Source organism: Macaca thibetana, chromosome 15 (genome assembly GCF_024542745.1).
Source record: "Macaca thibetana thibetana isolate TM-01 chromosome 15, ASM2454274v1, whole genome shotgun sequence".
In the NCBI taxonomy this organism is placed as follows: domain Eukaryota; kingdom Metazoa; phylum Chordata; class Mammalia; order Primates; family Cercopithecidae; genus Macaca; species Macaca thibetana.
In genome coordinates, this window is record NC_065592.1 from 13,094,119 (window position 1) to 13,108,132 (window position 14,014).

The 14,014-nt window shown below is 41.7% G+C and overlaps 1 protein-coding gene across 3 annotated transcripts in view; it reads left to right on the forward strand.

The window, feature by feature from the left end:
- The window catches only part of MAPKAP1 (MAPK associated protein 1), a 270,270-nt gene that overhangs the window by 191,558 nt on the left and 64,698 nt on the right, over window positions 1-14,014 (forward strand). For 2 of the 3 annotated variants that reach the window (XM_050760550.1, XM_050760554.1), the window contains one exon: window positions 10,491-10,598. The exons of the other annotated variant lie outside the window; for it this stretch is intronic. In XM_050760550.1, coding sequence (XP_050616507.1) covers window positions 10,491-10,598 — 108 coding nt within the window. The remainder of the gene's footprint in view (window positions 1-10,490; window positions 10,599-14,014) is intronic. 3 annotated transcript variants of the gene reach the window in all.

A 14,014-nucleotide genomic window follows, 5' to 3' on the forward strand; every position in this document is an offset into this window, starting at 1 on the left:
AGTTGATGATTTTGTCAAATTTGTGTAGCAGTATAACTGACCTTTATTAAGTGCTTATGTGCGACGCATTGTGTTACACATAATCTGTGGAATTACTCCATGAAGGTTTAGATCCACTAACTTGCCCAGGGTCACATAACTTGTAAAAGAGCCAGGATTTCAATCCAAGTCTTTTTGACTCCAAAACCCACGCTCCAACTGCCACACATCTGCCTGCTAGGATTAGATGCTCACAGCAGCATTAGAGATAGTAAAACATTGGGTAGTTCTGTCTCACGCCAACCATCTCCTCCTTTGGCTGATGAAGATTGTGAGCTGATAATATGGAGAGCCTACGGCCTTGGAACTCCAAGGCCAGGCAAGAAAAAAAGCATTTTCTTTCCCTAACCATAAGTAGAGTAGCCCGTTCCTCTGCTCATTCTTATTTAGGCTCTGTTACTCTTAAGAGGATAAATGGCTGCTGCTTCTGTGTGTCTGGTGTCCTTAACATGCTCTAAAAATTAGGCTTCTTCCAGTCTTTGTCTTTAATTTCTGGTTTTAGCTGACACCTTCATTAATGGTCTAGTGCAAGCTTTCTGTCGACTTGAAGACTGCTGTGTGAAAGTGGTTTTGCTGTCCTATCAATAATGGTCATAATTTCCCCAATACTCTCATCAGCAGTGAATTGAGTCTTGCAGCAAAGAAATGGAAACCCCAGTGCAGTGGTTTGAAAGTGATTTGTCTTGTAGACGGCGTCTTCTTTCCGTAAAATCAGGTCAGTGCGGCACTGCTGGGTCAGATGTAAGTCTGAGTCAAATTAGTTGGAGGAAATTGATCATTTGAACCTTAGGTTATTTTGAGCTACAGTAGCTTTTTAATATCTCTTTTTTTCTTTATATTTGTTTTAATAAACTTTCATCATCATCATCATCATTCGCCAAATTAAATGTCTTCTCAGTTTCAGCTAAGCCTTAGATAGAGGAAAGAATGCCGTCTACTTAGCCCACAGAGGCGGCCTTCCCTTCACAGTTTTGGGGCTTGCTTCCGTGATGGCACTGTTGTTGTTTAAGCACTGAAGCCCACTCCTCCTCCTCATCTTCTGGCCAGCCCCCTTGCTGGGCCTTGTTTATTGCACCGACTGGCCCCTTGACCAGTCTGTTCTTCATTGCTATTGAAAGTTAATGGGGGCAAAATTGCATTCCCAAACATTTGAACCTGAAGTGGCCAGGGCCGAACTTAGTTGATCTCTGGTGATCGGTTCAATTTAGTTACGATTTTTTGCCATTAGGCTGGGGCTGAATGATGGTGATTTGGTTGAGGCCAAATGTCTGAAGAAAATTGGCTCTCTGATAAGAGTGCTGTTATCAGAGGGGGCTACCTTCTCATTTACATTTAGATGAGTATTGATTATTTATTTACTCAGAGAAGTGAGATTCGTTTCCAATCTTATCTTTCTCGTCTCTGCTTGTCAGCAGAAAGAGAGATAGAGCTCCTGACATCAAGCCAAGATAACAGCACTTTGTAGCAAAGATAAAAGTTGGAATGGGCCTTTTTCTAGTGTTGACTGAAAGGATAAGTTTTAAAAATTAGAACTGATGGGTCATGCTTTCAAAACCTTTCCTGAAGGTTCTGTGGTTTAACTAGGCAGGAGAATTGGTTTATTGGAACAGCCTTGGTCTTTCTTCTTTTGTAATAGGAATTGTATTTAATTTGATTATATTCAGCTGTTTCACCGAGAGCAAATGGTGTATTGGCTCAGAAGAAGCTAAAGTGTGACCTTATTGTCATGTCAGCTTGTTCCTTTTTTATTATTTAAATTCCAAATTATCCTATCTGAGCCTCAGAGGGGGTATAAGCTACAGTGGTTATCACTTGAATATAGTTCAGTGCTTATATTGAGATCAAGCAGAAAATGATTGTAGTTGCCCCTAGAGGAAGAGTTATAAGCGATGGAGCTGACACTAAATGCAGACATTTTAGAATAGCTGGTGTTGGGTCTGAGCTCTGATACAGACAGCATCAGCATAGTGGCTTGGCTCAGTGAGGAATGCAGATTCAGTCAGCCCCTGCCGCAGAGTGGTCAAGGCTTGGCACAATCCTCCTGGAATGGGTCTTCCTGCCATAAGTCTCCAGCCCATTGTCAACAGTGCCACCAGAAGAATCTCACCAAAATATAAAGTTGATTGTGTCACTTCCCTGCTCTGTTAGCATCTGTTGCTTATAAGAGAAAATCCAAATCTTGACCAACAGTCTGGGCCAAGCTTTTCAGCCTCAGCTCCCCCTTGAACAAGCTTGCTTTTAAGCTACAGGCAGCATTTAAGATTAGAGACTTGCTTGGCAACCAGGATTCCTACAGTTCCCTAGTCTCTCAGGTCCTACAAATATTGTCTAAAAATGACAAGTAAGTGTCAGAACTCACAGAACAAACCATGACACAGATATCAAAGGACATGTGATGCTACACTACCATCCAACATCCATCTAGTGAACGTTTTTTGAGCATCAACAATGCACCAAGCACAGAGATTACTCATCCCTGCCTCGAGGCTGCGGGAGGCAGCAAGACAGCTTGAGCAGGTAAATTATAGAAGAGCCCAGTGAGTGCTCCTACCAAGGTAGGAACAAGGCGCTGTGTGGGAGCACAGAGAAGGGGACAGGTAGCCCCACCCTCCCCTTCCCTGAGGTGGAAACATCTGAACCAGGTTGTCTTGAAGGAGGACTCACAGCTAGGTGAAAAAGAGGGAAGAGGGATTGGCACATGCAGAGACCAGGAGGCACTGAAGAACCCACATGGACCATGGAAGGTCAGTGTGGAAGAAGCCAAGGCTGTGTGGGGTGGACGTGTGAGCTCACAGCCAGTGTCACGTGTCCTTTGATATCTGTGCTGCCATGTTTTGTTCTGTGGGTTCTGACATTTACTCATCATTTTTAGACTGTATTTGTAGGACCTGAGAGACTAGGGAACTGTAGGAATCCTGGCTACTGAGCAAGTCTCTAATCTTAAATGCCGCCTGCAGCTTAAAAGCAAGCTTGTTTAAATAGATATGCACCCTGCACCCCTACTTTGGACACATGAGGGAAAGAGGACAGACATTCGCTTTGATGCCAGCATTCCCTGCCCCGGTGTGCCCTCTCTGGTAAAGCTGTGAGCCTGTTGTGACTCATAGGCTAGGGATCTACCTAAACCTTATCACAGTGGTTTCTGTTTCAGTCTGTATTCGCAATAATAGCAGCTCTCATTGACTGAGCACTTTGCTAAGGGAAGTCCTGGATTGTCTCATTTAATCCTCACAGCAACCTTCTGAGGGAAGCTCTGTTATCCCCATTTTACAGATGAGATTAAATTCCTTCCCCAGGATGCATAGCTGGCAGCATTACTCCCTCTCAGGGCACAAACACCAGGGATGCTTTGCTCAAGCCTAGCATTTCCTCTTACTGCTCACACTTAGTTTTTTTCTGGCTACGAGAAGCTCTTTCAGATTAAAGCAGCTCTTTAAATTGGTGAATGGAAAACAATTGACATGAAGACATAACCATGAAAGTGTTCAGTCTTTGACTGTCATTTTTCCTTGCACAGGTGATTCTCAAACTTGTTCGTATGGTCAGCAATGATAATGATAAGTTAATTCATCTATATCCTACCTTGATCCCAAAAATATTTGAAATTATTGTAATAGATTTTAAAATACACGAACCACTGAGTGCAGTGTTGTGTGTCTGTGGTCCCAGCTACTCAGGAGGCTGACACGGGAGGGTTGCTTGAGCCCAGGATTTCTGGGCTATAGCCTAGATCAGCGCTGTGCTGATCAGATGTCCACACTAAGTTCAGCATCAATATGGTGACCTCCCAGGAGTGGGTAACCACCAGGTTGCCTAAGGAAGGGTAAACTGGCCCATGTCGGAAATGTGCAGGTCAGAACGCCCGTGCTGATCAGTGATGGGATCACACCTGTGAATAGCTGCTACACTCTAGCCTGGGCAATATAGCGAGACCCACCTCTTAAAAAATATATATACATATGAACCAATAAACTATATGAGAGTAAAAGTAACGTAAAGATTAAACGACAAGTTTACGAGTCCCCAGGAGGAGGAGCTGGCAGAGAAATGCATGTCCAGGTCATCATAGTCACGCAAACATTCAGTGCTGAGCTTCCTGATGGGCAAAGGAGAAAGGGACATGATAGCAACTAGTTACAAGATTTATGTTAAACTTTGTAAAGATACAAAAGCAAGCCCTTTGCTCCACGGAAGTACAACTTCTCCTGATACCAGGATCTGAAAGAAGTTTCTCCCATGGGTCTCTAGAAAGAAGACACAGAGCAATAGAGGCGACAGTATGTCTTCCCTCTCTTCAGACTTGGGCAGGCACTTGCTTTCCATTGGATTTCAGCTTTCAGCTGGCTTGCAGCTGTTAAAGAATTGGATGCTAAAACCTTTTACGTTTCAGTCAGGGGTTAAAGGGATCAAGGAAGCTGCTCTGAGCATGTAGCCACCAACCAACAGATTCTACAGATTTTCTTTGAAACTCATGCGCTGAGATGTTTGCCTCGGGTTTACAAAATCCCATAAAAATCCTGCCTGGGTATTATAACTTGGAACCCTCCCAAAGTGCCCAAAGCAATATTTTGTTCCTAGGCCATTTGGTGGCATGGTATTACTGCAATAAATACATCACTGGAGTGCCCAAGCAGGTTTTCTCGTCGCTGCAGAGTAACTGCTTCCCAAAATCTTCCTTTTGTGTTCCTCTCTGCTGTGAAGTGGAGGGCATGTGGCTTCATGCGCAGCTGTGACTTTTTAAATCCTCTTTCCAAAGTGTGGATGTTGCCTTGAGAACCTTGTGCTGTTCAGTGTGAAAGAGCCTTTTATATTTTATATAATCATTTCTTTGGCAAAAAGTATATTCATAGAAATTGACCTCACAGTTTGTCTTTTTGAAATGGCTTTTGGCTGCTATTTTTATTTTCCTCCCGTGTCAGCCTCCTAAAAATTAAACAAGTATTTGATGGAGACTGTACTTTGATATATAGTAGGTCTGGGTTATCATAATCTTGACTGTCAACAGGCATTTATTAAGAACTTTGTGTGAGTGAGATGCTGTGGTTCATAAGCAATACAGAGAGTGCAGGCCTGGGCAGCCCTCGGTATGAATTCTCCCACTTCTACTACTTCCTGAGGGACACTGAGCAAGTTATTTAACCTCTATAAATCAGTTTTTCCTCCATTAAGTGGGTTTATACTCTTTACATCTTAGGGTGACCAAAGAGTGAATGAGATGATCTGTACATAAAAGGGCTAGCACAGCACTTGTCACATAGTAGGGCCTGTGATGGTGGTAGTTAGATTGTCCATGCTGTTGGGATCTCTTAGTATTATTACAGTCTGATGATGATGATGATGATGATGATGTTGATATTAGTAGCTGATACTTAAATCACACTATGAATGTGTTGGACATTGTTCCAACTGCCTTACAACTATTAGTTCATTAAATCTTTAGACAGTCCTGGGAGGTAGGTGCTATTATTATCCCCTGTTTTATAATGAAGAAAACTGAGAGGTTAAGTAAGTTGGCCCAAAGTCATACAGCAAAATTGCTTGGCCAGGAGTTAGGCCAAGGCAATTGGGCCCCAAATTTATGCCCTTAACCACCTGGCTATATTACCTCTCGTATATACTCTTCCTCTCATTATACAGTATGACCTGAAGTTATCAGCCTTGCCTTTCTGAGGGGGAAAATGTGTAAAATACTATAATCTTTCTCTGTGAAATGTCCACTATTCAGGTGAGGATTATGGAGAGAAATGCAGATTTATAAAAAGCAGTTTTCCATTTGGATTTAGATATCAAGTTTCATATGCAGCTTAACCACCCTGCCTTCCCACAGGATGTTACCCATTGGTCCTTTGCTAAGTTCAGAAGTGGGTTTCCAAATTGTTCTTCAGCTTTGATGGATAAGCAGGGAGTACCCAGGGCAGAAAACGTGCGGATTTTCAGTTACTGACTAAACTGAGCATAGACTATTAGCAATATTCCTAAGGAAAGATGGACGGGCCTTCCTGGATGGATAGAAAGATAAGGTGATCACATCTGATCATGTTTTCATAAGAGGCAGTGGTACTACAGTGGACTCAGAATGCAGCCAGAGCATGAAATATTTGGTATGTGTGAATTTTGTTAAAATACATAGTTTCGGCCGGGCGCGGTGGCTCACGCCTGTAATCCCAGCACTTTGGGAGGCCGAGGCGGGCGGATCACAAGGTCAGGAGATCGAGACCACGGTGAAACCCCGTCTCTACTAAAAATACAAAAAAAAAAAAATTAGCCGGGCGCGGTTGTGGGCGCCTGTAGTCCCAGCTACTCGGGAGGCTGAGGCAGGAGAATGGCGTGAACCCGGGAGGCGGAGCTTGCAGTGAGCCGAGATCGCGCCACTGCACTCCAGCCTGGGCGACAGAGCAAGACTCCGTCTCAAAAAAAAATAAATAAATAAATAAAATAAAATAAAATAAAAAATACATAGTTTCAGATCATTCTCATTTTGAATGTATAGAAGTTAAGTGATTCAGATTCTGGATGAATCCACAGATCTACAAAAACCTGTATTTATGGTATAAATTGTGGCCTCTTTATAATTGGCCAGTAATTTATAGTTTGCAGGAGGAAGGTGGGTTCAAGGCAGACAGCTTTAGAGCCAGAAGACCCCCGTGGATTTCATTTCCCCCTTCCTACTTTTTACCTTTGTGATCTTGGGCAAGTTACTTCATCAGCATCCCAATCTGTAAACTGGGGCTAATATGCCTCTGGGGGTTGCTGTGAGGATTCAGTAAGGCAAGGTATATAGCATGCTTGGCACATAATAAGCATGTATTAAATGAAAGTCGTCATTATACTAGGCTTCATAGGACAAAGTCCAAGAAGCTACTTTCAGAAAACTAATTTTAATAGAAATGCCTGTAAGATCCAAGAAATAAAATAAATGTCAGATGATGGCATTTGTGGCTTTGAGAGTGGAGCAGGGAGTTGTCTTTAGGGATAAGAGATCCTTCCTGGTACTCCCTGACTCCCTGTTTTCCCTGATCCACGTTTCCCAGGCAGCTGCGAAGACTGGTAGGAAAAAATGTGCAAAGGAGACCGGCCTGAAATTCCTCCTGATGCAGCCAGGCCTTAGTTCCCAGTAATCAGGAAAGTAGTAGCTTATATATAATCCAGCTGTCAGGTAGGCTGACAGCTTGAGAAGCCCAACAGCCTGTGCACTGCTCTCAGAATACACATGCCAGGGTGCAGGGTTAGCTTCACATGAAAATATGTCTACATAAACAGATCCTGTCTGCTTTTGATTAAATTACTGCATGTGAATGACCCATTGGAGATGCCACAGTGTGTGCTAATTATATAGTAGCCTCAAAAAAAATGGCATAGTAAGAAATTGGAGAACTTTTAAGTTTATCTGGTGTTTTTAAATTACAAAAGTGGCCTTCATTTATTATAGCAAATTTGAAAAATACAAAAAAACACAAAGGAAAAATAAAAACACTTATTAATTCCACTATCAATTATAACTACCATTCACATTTTAGAAATAACCTCCTAGTCTTTTTTCCTCTATTCCTTTACATATTTTTTTGCTTAGATTTACCTTTTTAAAATTCATACATAATGTTTTTATGTATTTGTGGAGTACACATGATATTTTGTTACATGCATAGAATGTGTAATGTCAGGGTATTTGGGTACCACCTGGAGTATTTATCATTTCTATACACTGGGAACATTTCATGTCCACTGTTCTAGCTTGTTTTGAAATGTATAGTACATTGTTGTTAACTGTAGTCACCCCACTCTGCTACTATTTTAAAAATTATAAGTTGTATTTTTATAATTATAATTTAAAATATGCTATAATTAGCTGCTCTCATAAAGTTAGCATATTATAAATGTGTTTTGTAAAATTAAATATTTTTGTACCATCACATTTAATATTTTTATGGTATTTCATAATATTTAATCAGTCCCTGTGTTAGACCTAGGTTGCTCCCAAATTTGGGCTATTATTTTTAAAAAAATTTTTGGAGATAGGGTCTAGTGCAGTGGCACAGTCATAGCTCACTGCAGCCTCAAATCCCTGGACCCAGGAGATCCACCTCAGCCTCTCCAGTAGCTGGGACTACAGGCAGGCACCACCACACCCAGCTAACTTAAAAACTTTTTTTTGTTGAGATGAAGGCTCACTATGTTTTCGCAGGCTGGCCTCAAACTCCTGGCCTCAAGTGATCCTCCTGCGTTGGCTCCCCCAAAGGGCTGGGATTACAGATGTGAGCCACCATACTCGGCCTGAGAAATGAATTATTACAGCTAAACTTTACACCCAGATTTCACTGTAAATTTATAGAAGTGGATGTCAGTGGCTTCTACACACTGTGTTGCTGGGAGGTTTTGGAGATGGGAGCAGTCAGAGATTGTTTAATAGGCCATTGTCTTAGAAAGCAGCCCTCTGGGTTCAGGGGTAACTCCCTTTCCTCTACTAGACTAAGGGGGCCCACAGCTGTTTTCTTAAGGTTCAGCTTTCTAAGATTCCTTCCACCCCGTATTATGTGCCATCATCTACTGATCAATAGCAGATGTGCCTATTAATTGAAAATTATTGGCATGGACAGGTGATAGGTAGTAGAGACTACAAGAATTATCTGCATTTCCTTCCATACTTTGATATACTTAATACTTTTTTTTTTTTTTTTAAGAGACACAGGGATTCTCTCTGTTGCCCAGGCTGGAGTACATTGGCATGATCATAGCTCACTGGAGCCTCCAGCTCCTGGGCTCAAGCAGTCCTCCTGCCTCAGCCTCCCGAGTAGCTGGGACTACAGGTGCGCACCACCATGCCTGGCTAATTTTTAAATTTTTGTTATTGTTATTATGTTGCCCAGGCTGGTCTTGAACTCCTGGGTTCAAGCGGTCCCCTCAAAGTGCTGGGATTTGAGAGAATCGCTAAGTGGGGGCCACCATGCCTGGCCCTATTTAACACTTCTGAAATTAGAATTTTTTTAAAAAATGAATTTACTACCTATAATTTTAAAAAACACAATACCTTTTTGATGTAAATATAGTGTATTAGAGTTTAAAAGAACTATGTATACTTCTATGTATATGCTTAAATAGTTGTATATGTTTTAAGAATTTGTTTACTTACAAAGGTTTAAAAGCTTTAAGTAGTGTAAAAAGGACTGAATGTATGTAAGAGAATGTATGTAAGAATTCAGAATAGGCAGAAGTGCTAATGAAATACCAGTTAGAGAAAAGATCAAATATACCCTGAAACTGAAATGAATCTCTACAGTGCTACAGCTGAACATAGAACATGGGAAAGAGAATGACTGGAAATGAGTGAAATGCCTCATACTGATGATAGAGAAGCACTAGATGTGATTAATCCACAAGCTGACAACAGCTGAAGAACATATCTAAAAATACGTGTTCCGCCTGGGAGCCCTGCGCGGCCTCTGATGCTTCCCTCAGATCTCTCACCTCTCCTTCTGTCTGACCAAACACGCCTTTCACAGTCAAAATAATAAGACAGTTTCTTATGCCTCTAATCCTTTCAATAACCATTAACAGATCACAGGAGCAGTCTTTTGAATCTGATCATTGGACCCGTTAGGTGTTATCTGAGAAGAACAAGATTGTCATTTGGGTTGACAAAGAAATACATGAATAAATGTATAAAATGCTGCAGTGTTTTATTAAGGTCTGCCAGAAGAACCCTCTATGTGATGCAGGGAGCTAGTATTCCTGGCTTCCAGTACTATGGAACCTTTGTCTCTTGTGTTTTCATAAATGTGTCAACAAAAATGTGAATCAGTAGTCACTGTCTTTTCATCATCATAACTCGGGAATCTGAGATTTTTTTAATTTAAAAAATTTTTCTGCATATGAATGCCAGGTCATATGAGCTTTATTTAAGCCTACCTGTTTACAATTTGTTTTGAATTTTTTGGACTGTTGTTATATTAGAGTTCTACACATATCTTATTCCTGATTGTAATTTACTATTACATAATTATTAATAAGTACCTTTGCCTCCTGTGAGGCAGGTACATTTCTAATAAGCATTTTTCCTACGTCACCTCTGATCCTTACAACAATCTTTCAAGGTATAACTGTTCCTACATTATATATTAGGAAACGGAGGTTCAGAGAGGGTAGGTGACCTGGTCGTATCTGAGAAATGATATAGCCATGTACGACTCCAGGTCACTCTGACTCAAAGCCCATTTACCTCTTACTTGGTTTCAGGGAGAACTGAGTGGAAACAGACCTGATAATAGAACAGATGAGTATGTGAAGCCTTATGCAAAAGAACCCCCAAACTTCCATCTTGGATAGCTAGACCCTTAAGACAGACTTTAACACTTTACTAAGGCTTTATCAGCTTTTCACCAGTGTGTGGTGTTTTTTAAATGTTAAATTCACTGTTTCAGACTTCCTCCCCTCCTCCTGCCCCTTTGATCTTCCAGGCCCTCAGTACCGCCTAGAGAAGCAGAGCGAGCCCAATGTCGCCGTTGACCTGGACAGCACTTTGGAGAGCCAGAGCGCATGGGAGTTCTGCCTGGTCCGCGAGAACAGTACGTTGGCCGCCTCGCTCCGTGCCCGCTTTGTCCGTTGCAAACTTGCTTAGAAGTCATGTGTTTGGAAACGCTCACTGATCTGGTTTCCCTAGGCAGATTTGAAGTGACTGTTTTCCAAGGCAGACTGCAGTCTTCGTGCCAAAAGTGTATTCCAAAGTGAAATGATTGATTTTGTGCTTTTTGGTAGAGAGGCTGCATCCTGTTTAGCACTTTGTGATTAATATTTTCCTGTTAAACTGTGTCTTCCTAAGTTGGGAGCATCCCTGGAAACAGCTTAGAAGTATGAGGCCTTTTCTGAAGCAAAGGCTATTTCGTATGTAAAGCAACTGGCCCTGTCAGTATCACTATTCAGACATCAGGTTTTAGAGAATTTTAACCATTTGCTTATTCTAGCAGGAAGCAGTGTAGTGATTCCTTATGCTATGTTGAGAACTTTAAAACTTGTTAACTTTGTTCATTCTCTCTTCAGAGTTTCCAAATTGTGCGTTTGCCATCCTCTCCTCCATACTCCCACTGACATAAGGGCAAGTGACGTGTGAAACTGCGCTTGAGGCAGCAGACTGTCTGTAGTCATTCCTGCTTCGGGGCTTTTACACAGACTGTTTCTTCCACCTGGAACGCTCCTTCCCCCATTCTTGTTAATAACTCTTTCTCATTCTTTGTCTCAGTTTAAATGTCCTGTCTTCAGAGAGGCCACCGTGATCTTCCTGTCCCCCATTGCTTAAAACTGATCCACCCCTCATTTGAGTTCCTCATTGTGTTCTGCCATACGGCATACTACTTTTTCTCCAGTGCGTGTGTTTCTATCTATTCATTTATTTATTATTCTTATTTTTTAGAGATGGGGTCTTACTGTATTGGCCAGGCTGCTCTCAAACTCTTTTTTGTTTTTTGTTTTTTTTTGAGACGCAGTCTCGCTCTGTCATCCAGGCTGGAGTGCAGTGGCACAATCTCAGCTCACTGCAACCTTCGCCTCCCAGGTTCAAACGATTCTCCTGCCTCAGCCTCCCGAGTAGCTGGTACTCCAGGCGCGTGCTGCCACGCCTGGCTAATTTTTTGTGTTTTTAATAGAGACAGGGTTTCACCGTCTCTATGGTCTCTTATCTCCTGACCTCGTGATCTGCCCACCTTGGCCTCCCAAAGTGCTGGGATTACAGGTGTGAGCCACTGCGCCCAGCAGTTCAGACTCTTGGCCTCAAGCAATCCTTCTACCTTGGCTTCCCAAAATGTTGGGATTACAGATGTGAGCCCCTGCACCCAGCCCGTATTTAGAATTACATATTTTTCTCAGTGATTGTTTACTATCTCTCTCCCCTGCTAGCCCATAGCAAGTTACCCTTCATATAGATCTGCTATAGACTCTGTGCTGCAGGACCTCAGTAAACATGGATTGAATGAGTGAATGGATGATAGGTCTTTACTCACGCCACTGACCCTCTCAACAAGATCAGGCTGCTTGCTTGCTCTTTGTTTTTCTTGTTGTTTTGGTTTTGGTTTGGTTTGGGGGTTTTCTTGAGACAGAGTCTTGCTCTGTCGCCCAGGCTGGAGTGCAGTAGTGTGATGTAGGCTCACCGCAACCTACATCTTCTGGGTTCAAGCAATTCTCATGTCTCAGCCTCCCAATAGCTGGGATTATAGGCATGCACCACCACTCCTGGCTAATTTTATTTTATTTTTTTATTTTTAGTAGAGGTGGAGTTTTGCTATGTTGGTCTCAAACTCCTGGCTTGGCCTCCCAAAGTGCTGGGATTACAGGCATGAACCACCACACCGGCCTAAGATGCTACTCTTTGACTCGGGCCCCAGACAGCCTGTTCTGCAGAGCATGCACAAAATTCATCAGGAAGGTGAAATATGCTTTTGGCATTTGGCTGCAAATTCTCAAAGGCAGAAGGTTGCTGTCCCCACAGTCTGCAACCAATTATAAGTACCTTATGTGAATACACATAGAAATAAAAATCACTGATTCCCAAATGGTCCAAAAAATTCAAATGAGTAGTAAACATTTGTGAAAATGTTTATCCTTATCAACATTGTAAAATACAAACATTTTAGAGCCACATATCAAATAAGCCAGGTATTTCAAAGGGAGTCCTCATTGCTGGAGAGAATATAGAGAAATAGGCACACTCAAACACTGGGGTCTGTAGTATAACAGTGTAATATAGCTGGAAATATCAAAAGACCTAAAAATGTTTTCTCCAGTATATCTGTTTTTGGAAATTATCTTAAGGAGGCCGGGCAGGGTGGCTCTTACCTGTAATCCCAGCACTCTGGGAGGCTGAGGTGAGTGGATTACCTGAGGTCAGGAATTCGAGACCAGCCTGGCCAACATGGCAAAACCCCGTCTCTACCAAAAATACAAAAAAAAAAAATTAGCCAGGCGTGGTAGCGGGTGCCTGTAATCCCAGCTACTCAGGAGACTGAGGCACAGGAATCGCTTGAGCCCGAGAGGCAGAGGTTGCAGTGAACTCGGATCGTGCCACTGCGCTCCAGCCTGGGCAACAGAGTGAGATTCCATCTCAAAAAAAAGGAAAAGAAAAGAAAAAGAAATGAAAAGGAGAAAAAGATCTAAAATGCAAGAAAGATTTATGTACAATGTTTTAACAACATTATTTCTAATATCTAACATTGGAAGAGTAATCAGATAACTTATATCCCTATATTGGAAAATTATGCAGCGTTTTACCTTTCTAGTAAAGGCAGACTAAGTACTTTGAACCAACTGTCCCACTGAAGGTAACTTAAAAAGCTGATTAAAATAAAGAAATGGCCATCCTAAAGTCATCAAAGAGCACAAGATAGAAAAGAATCAATGACCATATCTGGGAAAAGATTGAAACAGAAGAGATCAACGCCTGCAAGCACTTTCGCCCTGACATCATTTGCCTGGCTGGCAGTGGCAGCTTAAAGGTTGAGCTGGGTTGTTGATAGCCTTTAGAGGAAAGGGGACAAAAGAAGTCCAGGGTTTGCCAGGGGTAGAAAGCCCAAAAGGAGGATAAATAGAAAACAGGTAGTAAGATGAAGATTTAAACCCAGATATATCAGTAAATGAACTAAAGGCTTTAGTAGTAGTGGTAGTAGTTGTTGTCTTTAAGATGGTTAGGATGGGTTTTTCTCAAATACCTAAAACAAGGATACTGAACGTTTGAAGTAAAAGGATGGAGAAAGATGTTCTATGCAAATAGCAACTGAAATCTGGTGTAGCCATATTAACATGAGGCAGAATACATTTTTAGATATAAAAACCATTACTTCATAATGATGAAAGGTTCAGTTTACTTGGAAGATTTAACAGTTCTAAACCTATATGCCTCAAAATATGTAATACAAAACTGAAGAATGACTAAGAAAAATATACAGATCTCCAATCATGGAGGGAGATTTTAACTCTCAGTAACTGAAACAGCAAA